The sequence below is a fragment of the Aotus nancymaae genome, unplaced genomic scaffold (genome assembly GCF_030222135.1).
Source record: "Aotus nancymaae isolate 86718 unplaced genomic scaffold, 86718_ANA_hifiasm-v0.15.2.pri h1tg000069l, whole genome shotgun sequence".
Classification (NCBI taxonomy): Eukaryota; Metazoa; Chordata; class Mammalia; order Primates; family Aotidae; genus Aotus; species Aotus nancymaae.
The window spans coordinates 104,748-118,077 of record NW_026988484.1 but is presented as its reverse complement, the minus strand read 5'-3'; the positions used below and the strand labels follow the sequence as shown (position 1 = coordinate 118,077).

At 48.7% G+C, this 13,330-nt stretch overlaps 1 protein-coding gene across 1 annotated transcript in view; it reads right to left on the bottom strand.

The window, feature by feature from the left end:
* NLRP5 (NLR family pyrin domain containing 5) overlaps nucleotides 1-13,330 on the bottom strand; it is a 70,320-nt gene that overhangs the window by 29,055 nt on the left and 27,935 nt on the right. Inside the window, 3 exon segments of the mRNA XM_064367330.1 lie at nucleotides 3,547-5,137; nucleotides 10,955-11,011; nucleotides 11,660-11,713. Of these exon segments, the coding sequence (XP_064223400.1) occupies nucleotides 3,547-5,137; nucleotides 10,955-11,011; nucleotides 11,660-11,713 (1,702 nt within the window).

Genomic DNA, 13,330 nt, shown 5'->3' with positions numbered 1-13,330 from the left:
CTCCTGGACATATCGGTACCCAAGAGGGTATTGCAGGCATGACTAGGAGCTGCTAGCTCCTCAATCACATAATTGCTTCAATTCTAGCCCGCACTTGAACATTAAATGGTGCAACAGCTTGGAGAACAGTACAGAGATTCCTGAAAATACTACCATAGAGCTACCGTAGGGCCGAGCAATCCCACTTCCGGGCGTATGCACCCAGGAGAACAGGGAAGAGGTCTGTGGTCTCCCACGTTCACTGTGCCATTATTCATCATAGCTCAGATGTGGAAAACTTACATGTCCACTAGTGGATAAGAGAGAGAACACATGATGCGTACATCAACGGAACGTTACACACCCTTAAACAAGAACATTCTCCCGTTTCGACAACATGGATGAACTTGGAGTGTATGTTAGGTGACATATACCAGCCACAGAAGGACAAAGACTTCATGATTCTACTCCTTTTTCTTTTGGAGACAGTCTCTGTCCCCCAGGCTGGAGTGCAGCGGTGTGATCTCGGCTCACTGCAACCTCCACCTCCCAAGTTGAAGTGATTTTCTGGCCTCAGCCGCCCCAGTAGTTGGGATCACAGGCGTGTGCCACCATGCATGACTAACTTTTATATTTTTAGTACAGATGGGGTTTCACCACGTTGACCAAACTGGTCTCGAACTCCTGACCTCAAGTGATCCACCCGCCTCGGCCTCCCAAAGTGCTGGGATTACAGGCATGAGCCACTGCACATGGTCAAGAAATTTTTTTTTTTTTTTTTTTTAAGATGGAGTCTGGTTCTGTCACCCAGGCTGGAGTGCAGTGGCACCATCTCAGCTCATTGCAACTTCTGCCTCTTGGATTCCAACAATTCTCCTGCCTCAACCTCCCAAGTAGCTGGGAATACAGTCATGTACCACCACACCCAGATAATTTTTGCATTTTTAGCAGAGATGAGGTTTCACTTTGTTGTCCAGGCTGGTCTCAGACTCCTAACCTCTAGTGATCCCCCCGCCTCGACCTCCCAAAGCGCAGGGATTAGAGAGGCGTGAGCCGCCACGCCAAGCCCCACTTGAGAATTTGATGCTGTTTCAAACCCGTGAGGTTGGTGCTATTTTCCCTATATTGTGAATGGCAACAGGGCTAGTTAGTGTCAAGGCTAAAATTCAAAACCAGGTTCATCCAGGGTTCCATGTACGCCAGCAGTCAATTTAGCTCTGGTAGTATCATTAGCTGACATCTGTCACCTAAGTGCCAGGCACAGTTCCTGAGAGCTGCAGCTGTAAAACCTGTCTCCTAGCAACTGGATAGGCAGATGCCATGACCTGTTTTACAGATGGGGAAACCGAGGCACAGAGCAGCAGAGTAACTTGCCCAAGGTCACACTGCCAGGAAGTAGCAGGCCTGGGATTTAGGAATTAGCAGATGGGTGGCAATGCTCACCACGCTTTTTTTTTTTTTTTTTTTTTTTTGAGACAGTCTTGCTCTGTCGCCAGGCTGGAGTGGAATGGCATGATCGCTGCTCATTGCAACCTCTGACTCCTTAGTTCAAGTGATTCTCCTGTCTCAGCCTCCTGAGTAGCTGGGGTTACAGGCATCCACCAGCACACCTGGCTAATTTTTGTATCTTTAGTAGAGACAGGGTTTCACCATGTTGGCCAGGATGGTCTCGATCTCTGGACCTTGTGATCCACCTGCCTTGGCCTCCCAAAGTGCTGGGATTATAGGCATAAACCGCTGGGCCTGATTATTCATTTTTATTATTGTTTTAAATTTCCTAACGAGACCACCAGGGAATGTCCACATTCTTATTTTTATTATTATTTTTTTTAGTGACAGGATCTCACCCTGTCACCCAAGCTGTAATGAAGTGGCGTGACCATAACTCACTGCAACGCTCAGCTCCTGGGCTCAAATGATTCTTCCACCTCAGCCTCCTGAGTAGCTGGGGCCACAGGCACACACCTCCACACTGGCTAGTTTTAAGAGTTCTTGTAGAGACAGGGTCTTACTTTGTTGCTAGTCTAAAAAACCTGGCCTCAAGCAATCCTCTTCTGCCTCCCAAAGTGCTGGGATTACAGGCATGAGCCACCGCACCCAGCCTGTCCACTTTCTCCCTGCTGTGTTCTGGGTCACAGGAGGATGGGCGCCGAGACAGTCCAGCAAAGTGTTTTCTAGACCTGCACTATTCAGTGAGCATCAGCTACGTGTGATTAAATACAAATGAGGCCGGGAACAGTGGCTCATGCCTGTAACCCCAGCACTTTGAGAGGCTGAGGCTGGCAGATCATCTGAGATCAGGAGTTCGAGATCAGCCTGGCCAACATGGTGAAACTCTGTCCCTACTAAAAATACAAAAATTAGGCAGGTGTGGTGGTGAACGCCTGTAATCCCAGCTACTCAGGAGCCTGAATCAGGAGAATCACTTGAACCTGGGAGGTGAGGTTGCCATGAACCAAGATTACACCACTGCACTCCAGCCTGGGTGACAGAGATGGTCTCAAAAAAAAAAAAAAAAAAATTAAAAAAGCCAGGCATGGTGGCTCACGCCTGTAATCCCAGCACTTTGGGAGGCTGAGGCAGGTGGATCATGAGGTCAGAGTTAGAGACCAGCCTGGTAAAGATGATGAAACCCCGTCTCTACCAAAAACACAAAAATTAGCTGAGCATGGTTGGGGTGGGTACCTGTAATCCCAGCTACCTGTGAAATTGAGGCATGAGAATTGCTTGAATGCAGGAGGAAGAGCCTGCAGTGAGCTAACACCACTGCACTCTAGCCAGGGCAGCACAGTGAGACTCTGCCTCAAAAAACAAAAACAAAAACACCTAGAAATGAGTTGTAATGGAATAAGACGAGTTTCACCTCCAGTCTCTCTCACATTTCAGATGCTGCCCTACTGGACAAGGCATGTGGAGTATTTTCATCACAGAACACTACTGGGCAGCACGGCCCTGGACCCCATACCAAACAGGCAATACACAAACCTGAGTGATAACACTGATAGCAGGAGCTTGCCCACGCCTGTAATCCCAGCACTGTGGGAGGCTGAGGTGGGCGGATCACAAGGTCAGGAGTTCGAGACCAGCCTGGCCAACATGGTGAAACCCCGTCTCTGCTAAAAATATAAAAATTAGCTGGACGTAGTGGTGCACGCCTGTAGTCCCAGCTACTCAGGAAGCTGAGACAGGAGAAGAATTGCTTGAACCCGGGAGGTGGAGGTTGTGGTGAACCGAGATCGCACCACTGCATTCCAGCCTGGGCGACAGAGCAAGACTATGTCACAAAATTAATTAAACAATAAAAGAAACCACATGTTCCTGGGTTTCAACCCCAGAGCCTTGCCTTTAGAGTTGTGGATGGGGCCCTGCATTTTCAAAGACCTTTCCGAGGTATGGACAATGAGCCAGATTCAGGTCCTGGCGTTTTAGCCGACTGGACGTCATCTGGGCGATTCATCCTGAATCAATTACCTGGGATCTTGAAATTCCTGGAAATATGTTAAGTCCCAGCATCAGGGACACAGAGCCCGGTAGACGGCATAGAATAAAACTGCCCGGGGCACTCACCATTGAGGAACCACAGGCCATGCCTCAGCCGACTCATCCCTCGAGAAGATCCCCTTGACATCCACCCGAATTTTCCGCAAATTCAGACAGTGCTGGAGACAGAAGGAAGACACCGTCAAGTCCATGTTCTGGCAGATGGGAAGCCACACTTCCTGGAAGCTGTTCAACGCCGAGCGAACAAACTCTCTGTCTTGAGTCTCGAAAAGGCAGTGGAAGGCGTCCAGGGTGTCCGCTGGGGCGGTGGCGTTGGTCTGCTGACCCAACAGAGACACCCAGTGCAGAAGCTTCTGCTTCACCCCCAGGGGAACGGGGCAGCCCAGCAGGACCTCCAGCGGCCTCCTTACGTCTTGGTTCATGAGGCCAAACAAGAAACGCTTCATCCAAAGCAGGTGGCTGTGGAAGGCCGCCTGTGTCAGCTCCGCCGACCTCTTCCCCTTGTCCACGAACAGAGGACAGCACGCCGGCTCGACGTCCAGCCCCTCTAACACGTAGTACAAGGCCGCACAGAAGTCCTGGAGGCTGCGGTGGAGAAACGTGAAGTGCTCCTCCTCGCAGTGGCCGTCCCGGAGAAGGATGTCCATGCCAAACAGAGCACGGAGCTCAGAGTCCCCGAGTCCGTGAATCAGGAGGTCGTCGCCGTCAAACACAGACTTCATACTCCACACGCCCTCCACGGCCATGCGGCACAGACGCTTCAGGACGGCCCTCTCCTCCAGGTCGAGACGGCGCTGGGCCACGACTCGAGGGGCGAGCTGATGGAACAAGAAGGCGGCGTATAAGCCGGTGAGTGTGAGGCCGACGCCCTCCCGGTCCGTGTCCTGCAGCTGCAGAGCCACGCACACCAGCGCGCCCACGGCGGGCACCTCGCACTGGTCCAACAGCCCACGGTCGCTCATCACGGCACGTGCGACCTGCGCCTTCTGATGCTCCCCGGCCCCGTGCTCCAGGAGCAGCTGGATTCTTCTTTCTGCGGAGATTCCTCTCACAAGCAGGTAACGGGGTGACACCGCCTGCGACTTCAGCCTCTCAACACCCACGTCTCGGACTGTGACGATCAGGAAGGACTTGGGGAGCAGGACTTTCCTCAGCAGACTGTGGATGAGGGTGACCGTGGGCTGCCTCTCAGCCCAGGCCTTGCAGAGCTTCGTGTCACTGTGGACGTCGGAGCCCAGGTCATCAAAACCGTCGAGGATGAACAGCAGCCTTTCTGGCTGGGACATGATCTCCGTCACGGGAGCCTGGGAGTCCGGCCACTCCCTGGAGATGAGCTCTGCCATGCTGGCCTCCTTCCTCCGCTGCACCTCTCTGATGGGGAGGAAGAAGACGTAGGAGAACATATTCTGGAACAGTCGACCTTGCGCCCAGGACAGCACGATCCTCCTGGCCAGAGCTGATTTTCCGATTCCCGACTTCCCATGCAGAACCACCGTGTGGGGCTGGAAGCCCCACTGGTCCGCACCGAAGGCACCAACCAGCATTTGTATTTCCAGCCAGTCAGCGGCAGGTTTTTCAAAACCACGGGGTACATCCTCCTTTGCAGCGAATTTCGTCATCACGTGACACTTGTAGTCCCCTGCGTCACCTCCGGGGCCTGAAGTCAGAGAGGGTAGAATAAAAATCAGGCAACAGACCAGGCATAGTGGCTCATGCCTATAATTCCAGCGCTTTGGGAGGTCAAGGTGAGTGGATTACCTGAGGTCAGGAGTTCGAGACCAGCCTGGCCAACATGGCGAAACCTTATTTCTACTAAAAAATACAAAAATTAGTCGGGCATCATAGTGGGCACCTGTAATCCCAGCTACTTGGAAGGCTGAGGCAGGAGAATCACTTGAACCAGGGAGACAGAGGTTGCAGTGAGCCGAGATCACACCACTGCACTCCAGCCTGGGCAACAGAGCAAGACTCCATCTCAAAAATAAAAACTAAAAATAAAAAATCAGGGAACAAAATTTGAATCCAGTCTGAATTTCAGTAAAGTACGCCATCACAGAAACCCTGGACCCCGCATCAGTGGGGTCCTACTCAGCCTCCAGACGTGCGTCTGGTTTCTTCCTAGCAACGTGCCGAGAACAAGCGCCCTCTTCATTCCCTTCTTCAAAGGCCTCTAAAGATTCTTAGCATTCCAGGAAACAGCTCTCCTTCCCCCTCGGCCAACCCGAGTTCTCTTTTTCGCACTGGGGACCTGATGGGTTACATTTTGTTTGCTGATGGTTACCCCGGGAGACTCTAAGCACGGACTTTCTTACTCAGACTTGGATCTTCAGTACTGATGACAGTGTCTGGCACTCTGGAACTCAAATGTTTGTTAAATGAATTATTTATGTCAACATATGTAGTCTCAGGGAGAGGGAGGGAGGCAGGGAGGGAGGCAGGCCGGGAGGGAGGGAGGCAGGCCGGGAGGGAGGGAGGCAGGCCGGGAGGCAGGCCGGGAGGGAGGCCGGGAGGGAGGCCGGGAGGGAGGCCGGCAGGGAGGGGACAGGGAGGGGACAGGGAGGGGACAGGGAGGGGACAGGGAGGGGGCAGTTGAGGATGCTATTCCATGGCCCCAAGTTCTACACCTGTTGGACAGGTGTGCTTCTCCTGTTCCATCCCTGGGTTTCCCCAAGCACTGGGGGAATTCTTCTCTACATAAAGAGGGGAGTGCATCCCTTGAGAGACAGATCCTGCCTGGAACCCAAGCTCTATAGAGCAGTGGTCCCCAACCTTTTTGGTTTTGTGGAAGACTGTTTCCACAGACCAGGGTGGAAGGGGATGGTTTGGGGAGGATTCGAGCACATTCCAGTTTTTGTGCACTTGACTGTTATTACATTGTAATAGGTAATGAAGTAACTATACAACTCGCCATCAGGTACAATCAGTGGGAGCCCTGAGCTGGCTTTCCTGCAACTAGACGGTCCCATGTTGGGGTGATGGGACACAGTGACGGATCCTCAGGCACTGGAGTCTCACGAGCACCAGGCAACCTAGGTCTCTCACATGCGTAGTTCCCAAGAGGGCTCATGCTCCTGTGAGAATCCAGCACCACCTCTGATCCAGCAGGAGGCCGGGCTCAGGTGGCCATGTGAGGAATGGGGAGCAGCTGTAAATACAGATGAAGCGTCGACCCCTCCTGCTGTACAGCCTGGTTCCTAACAGGCCGCCGTGCCAGCCCATGGCCTGGGGGTTGGGGACCACCGCTGCTGGAGAGCATCTGTGATTTCATACAAGCTGTTGCTCAGTTTCCCCACCTGACAAATTTTTTGGGGGACACAGATTCACTCTGTCACCCAGGCTGGAGTGCAGTGGCATGATCTCGGCTCACCGCAACCTCCACCTCCCAGGTTCAAGCAATTCTCCAGCCTCAGCCTCCTGAGTAATGGGATTACAGGTGCCTGCCACCATGCCAATATTTAAAATTTTTTTTTTTAGTAGAGACAGGGTTTCACCATGTTGGACAGGCTGGTCTTGAACTCCTGACCTCAAGTGATCCGCCTACCTCTGCCTCCCAAAGTGTTGGGATTACAGGTGCCAGCCACAGCGCCAGGCCCACCTGATAAAGATTTAAGAATATGCATTCAACATTAGCACAGGGCCTGACAAATGTGAAAAAATGAAACTTATCACAAACCATCATTTCATACCACCTGACATTTATCACAAAATGCAATTCTTTTATGCATTTAATTTTTGTTAGCCCCTAGCTTACAATGTAAGCTCCATGAGAAAAATACCTGTCATTTTGCCTCAACACTTCTAGCCTCTTCAGTGTCTGATGTCCACTAGGCACTCAATAAACACGAAAGAGATCCATATCCTGGGACCTTAAGTTTGCTGGGACTGCTGGGTGCGGTGGCTCACGCCTGTAATCCCAGCAAGTGGATCACAAGGCAGGAGTTCCAGACCAGCCTGGCCAACATGGTGAAACCCTGTCCCTACTAAAAATACAAAAGTTAGCTGGGCATGGTGGCGTGTACCTGTAATCCCAGCTACTCAGGAGGCTGAGGCAGGAGAATTGCTTGAACTGGGACCCAGGAGGTGGAGGTTGCACTGAGCCGAGATCCCACCACTGCACTCCACTCCACACTGGGCTACAGAGCAAGACTATGTCTCCAAAAAAAAAAAGTTTGCTCATACTACCATTTGCCTTAACAAGGCAGGAGTCTCTCTGCACAAATGTGTAACATAATTACTAACTCTATGCACAATCTCCACATAAAATCTAGAACTTATATACTTCATTGTAGATGTATCCTCCGAGTCTGTCCAAGATGGGTTCCAGGACATCCGCAAAGACATCAAAATCTACAGATGGCCAAGTGCCGGACATAAAATGCTATGACTGCATATAGCCTACACACATCCTCCCATGTACTCTAAGTCATCTCTAGGTGACTTGTAATATCTAACACAGTGTCTACACATTGCTTCATCTGTGTGGATTCAGTGCACTGCTTGGCAAGTGCCAAGTTCAGGTTTGCTTTTTGGATCTTTGTAGAATTTTCCTGATTATTCTGATCAATGGTTAGTTGAATCCATGGACACAGAACCCATGGACATTCAGAGCCATCTGTCGTCCACATCAGGGGAAGCCATTAAGAGATCCGTGTTAAAACCACAGGAAGCAGACCTTGAGATTGGAACCTCTGTTTGCTGAGCTCAGACTGACGTGTTGTCCTCAGAGGGCTGGTTGTGCCACTGGAATGTGGGTTTTTCTTTTTCGTTTTGAGAAGAGTCTCTATTGTCCAAGCCACAGTGCAGCGGCGTGATCTCGGCTCACTGCAACCTTCAGCTCCCGGGCTCAAGCAGTTCCCCCGCCTCAGCCTCGTAAGTAGCTGGGATTACAGGCATGCACCACCACACCTGGCTAATTATTGTACTTTTAGTAGAGACGGGGTTTCACCATGTTGGTCAGGCTGGTTTCGAACTCCTGACCTCGTGACCTGCCTCCCAAAGTTCCCAGAGTGCTGGGATTGCAGGTGTGAGCCACCATGTCTGGCCAGAATGTAGGTTTTTTTTTTTTTTTTTTTTTTTTTGAGACGGAGTCTTGCACTGTCACCCAGACTGTAGTGCAGTGGCACGACCTCTGCTCACTGCAATCTCTGTATCCTGGGTTCAAGCAATTCTCCTGCCTCAGCCTCCCAAGTAGCTGGGACTACAGGCATGCGCCACCATGCTCAGCTAATTTTTTTGTATTTTTAGTAGAGATGGGGTTTCACCATGTTGGCTAGGATGGTCTCGATCTCCTGACCTCATGGTCCACCCGCTTCGGCCTCCCAAAGCACTGGGATTACAGGTGTGAGCCATTGTGCCCGGCCAGAATGTAGGTTTTTATAGAGGGAGGGAAATCCCAGGAAGACAGTCTGTATCCAAACCCAGTCCTCCTTTGGTTCTTCCTCAGCCCCCTCTTTTTCTATGAATTTAATTATTAGGTCTGTGTTTCAGAGTTCTAGTCCTCTCTTCAGAGGGCTTTATTGCTAAAACTCCAGACTCATTTGTCTAACTCACCACCTTAAGGGGTCACAGGGACCTCAAATTCAAAGCATCAAAAACTCATCTTTTGCCTCTAACCAAAAATATTCTCTCATAGGTTTTCTCTAAGTGATAAATTAAAAAAATGGTTGCATTTGTGATCTTACTTTGGAGCAGAAGCTGAGCTTATTGTTTGTTGTTGTTTAATTGTAGCCTCTATCAATCCTCTATCTGGTACTTTGTTCATCTACAAAATAGAGATATTGGCTAAGAATAGTGGCTCATTCCTGTACCCTACTGCATTGGGATGCCAAGATGAGTGGATCACTTGAGGCCAGGAGTTCAAGACCAGCCTGACCCCCCCCTTCCTGTAACAAATGTAAAAATTAGCCAGGTGTGGTAGCAAACACCTGGCTCATCTCCAGCTACTGAGGAGGCTGAGGCAAGAGGATGGCTTCAGCCCAGCAGTTAGGGGCTGCGGTTAGCTACGATTGTGCCGCTGCACTTCAGCCCGGGTGACAAAGCAAGACCCCATCTCAAAAAGGGGGTGCAACGCAGAGTGTTAGTATCTCCCCTTCCTAGCTTAGTGTGAAGGTATCATGACAACGAAAAGGTGGGTAACAGTGCCTAGCCCACGGTGACTATTCTGTAAATGTCACCAATATTTATACATATTATTCATTCCAATTTAAAGTTGACAATACAGGCAACCATCAGTTGTTCAAATATTGGTTGAGTGAATGATTCAGTAGCTCACATGGGTAGACATATGTTATACTGCACAGGGGGAGAAAAAGCCACTGACTCCTGGCATCACCACCCACCAGTTCATTTCAGAAGAAAAGTCAGAGCAATTCCCAGAGCTTCTTTCAGAACTCTGCCAATCGTCAATTCTTATTAGTTTTTTATCTTGAATATCTCATGCTAGTAAAATCGCTTCTTCCCATCACTGCATCCTAGGGTGTGAGTGCTCACAGAGCACTATTACCAGCCCCGAAGTGAGGAAAAAGCCAAATTTCCATGAACTGAACAATGGATCAAGAAAATGGGATCTTGGGTGGGCGAGGGGGCTCACGCCTGAAATCCCAGCACTTTGGGGGACTGAGGGGGGTGGGTCACCTGAGGTCAGGAGTTTGAGACCAGCCTGACCAACATGGAGAAAACCTGTCTCTGCTAAAAAAAAAAAAAAAGAAAGAAAAATTAGCCAGGCATGGGGGTACCCGCCTGTTATCCCAGCTACTCAGGAGGCTGAGGGAGGGGAATTGCTTGAACCTGGGAGGTGGAGGTTGCAGTGAGCCAAGATTGCACCACTGCACTCCAGCCTGAATGACAAGAGCAAAATTCCATCTCAACCACCACCACCACAAAAAAAAGCAAAGAAAAAAAAATGAAAATGGGGTCTTTCCACACAATATTATTCAGCCACACAATGAAATGCTGATACACGCTGCAACATGAACTCTGGAACATTATGCTAAGTGAAAGGAGCCAGTCACGGAAAATGCATGATCCCATCTCCATGACCGATCTGGAATCAGAACGCTTATAGAGACAGTAGATTAGTGATTGTATAGAGTTTTGAGGGAGAGTACATTGGTGGCCGCAAATGGGCGTGGGGTTGCTTTTTGGGAGAAAAAAATGTTTTGTAATTCATGATGGTGGTTGGACAACTGAATAGGCTAAAAATCATTGAATCATGTACAGGGTAAACTTTATGGCAAGTACATTATATCTCAACGAAAAAGCCTCAATCAAGAGTTTCTCAGGGACATCTGCTCGTAACCTTGGCTGTTCAATCACCATCCTGCAAAGTTATAACCCTTTCCGTTCGTCTTCATTCCATGTGGTTTAACTCGTGTGTAACTCAGGACTACAAATGCCATTAACACAAGACATGCTTTCCTCACCACTGCAATTCCATCACAATTCCTTCACAAAGGAATAAACCCATTTTCCTCACCTTGTTCTTCCGTCTCTGCTGCCATGGCACCTTCTTGTTCCGTAGGTTGTGAAATTTCTGCAATGACAGGCGTTCGTTCCATATTAGTTGATAGAAGGGATTAATAATGACTGCCACTTCGGTTTAAAGAGAGCACTTGACTACTCTTGGCTACATGTTTAGCATCTATCAAACAAAGTTGTGATTGATTCGAGCCCATTAGAATTATGGGTTCTTTCCTGAGTAGCTCTATCCATGGTACTGACCAAGAGCTCGTAGCGAAGGAATTGACACTAGAGGAAAATGAGAACGAACAAAGGCACAAGAACAGAAAACCAAACTTCGCATGTTCTCACTCGTAAGTGGGTGTTGGACAATGAGAACACATGGACACAGGGATGGTAACATCACACACCAGGGCCTGTTGAGGGGAGTGGCGCTACGGGAGGGTTAGCAGGGGGTGGGGGAATAGGGGAGGGATAGCATTAGGAGAAATACCTAATGTAGATGACGGGGTGATGGATGCAGCAAACCACCGTGGCACATGTATACCTAAGTAACAAACCTGCACGTTCTGCATGTGTACCCCAGAACTTAAAGTATAATTTAAAAAAACCTAAAATCAAAAAAGGCAGAGTGGACTCCCCTGCAATCTAAACCACATACACTTTTCTTTCACCCGACTTTCTTCCAGGAGGGTGAGGAGGGAATAAATATTTTCCTCACCTTGTTTTCCTGTCTCTGCTGCTGTGACACCTTGTTCTGTATCTTGTGAAATTTCTGCAAAACAAGAATAAATTCCAACATACTGCATTTAGTGTTCAAATCAGATGTGTCAGACACCCCCAAGATAAGCTGAGTCATGTGGTATTTAATTTCTGGGGCAGTTTAAAGCATGGCAGTTACCAGCTTAGCTGGAGGACAGAGTGCATTAATACAACATGCACTAATTCAAAGACTGAGGGTGTGGGTTCCAGGCTCATTTCTCCTTGGAGAGCCTCACACAAGCTATTAAAATGAGGGGTAGGCTAAGTGTGGTGGCTCACACCTGTAATCACAGCACTTTGGGAGGGTGAGGTGGGCAGATCACTCAAGGTCAGGAGTTCAAGACCAGCCTGGCCAAAATGGTGAAACCCCATCTCGACTAAAAAATTACAAAATTAGCCAGGTGTGGTGGCATTTGCCCGTAATCCCAGCTACCCAGGAGGCTGAGGCAAGAGAATCACTTGAACCCAGAAAGCAGAGGTTGCAGTGAGCTAAGATTGTGCCACTGCACTCCAGCCTGGGTGACAGAGTAAGACTCTGTCTCAGTAATAAAAAGAAAATTAAATAAGGGATAAAACCTATAGTAAAGAATTAAGGATCTTAGAGCCAGGTGTTGAGGTACATGCCTGTAGTCCCAGCTACTTGGGAGGCTGAGGCAGGAGGATCGCTTGTGCCCAGCAGCTGGAAGTTGTAGTGTGCTATGATCGTGCCTGTGGACAGCCACTGCATTGCAGCCTCAGCAATAAAGCACAACTCTTTCTCTTAAAAAAAAAATAAAATTAAAGATCTTGAGTCAGACACAGCTTTCAAATGGGACTTATCATATGCTACTTGTAAGATGTTCATCAAATTAGTGAAGTTACATGTTTCTGTCTGTTCATCCAGAAAAGCAAAGAAATGGTTCCTACATTGTTGAGTGGCCGTGGAGATGATTTGGTAGAGTCGTAACACAGCCTCTGGCACACAATAGCTACCACGGACTGAGAATAACCATGATGCATATTGGGAAATAGTTACCATGTAGAGGGTAAATACAAATTCATCTTAGAATGCATGGGAATAGATTTGCCATTTTAAAGAATAATCATTAGGGTGGTCTTTGTCTTGTAAATCAGAGAAAAATTATAGATTTTTATGACCAATAGAATAAAAACCACTTTAGGATTTTTATGTGTGGGAGCAAATTTACAGACGTAAAGTTTTGCATCACCTTGGTTATTGTATGAACACGGATTCTAAGCAAAACGGGATTGTGTCTGAGATGCAAGTGAATGCCTTTAAATGCAGCAGATGGGAAGAACTGTGTAAAAATGGGTCATATTACAGCTAAAGACCATATGATTTTCTGATTTGCTAGATACAAGGTGGACAAAAGAAATATTAATACAGCTACTCAGGAGGCTGAGGCACGAGAATCGCTTAAACCTGGGAGGTGGAGGTTGCTGTGAGCTGAGATTGTGCCACTACACTCCAGCCTGGGAGACAGAGCAAGACTCCATCTCAAAAACAAACCAAGAAAAGATAACTAAGCTTTTGATATGAATGACCAGGCATACGGTGATGTTGTTTACTGGCACGGAAAACAGTGGAGGCAGGTATCAAGAGAAAACTCCACTCAACAGCAGAAAACAC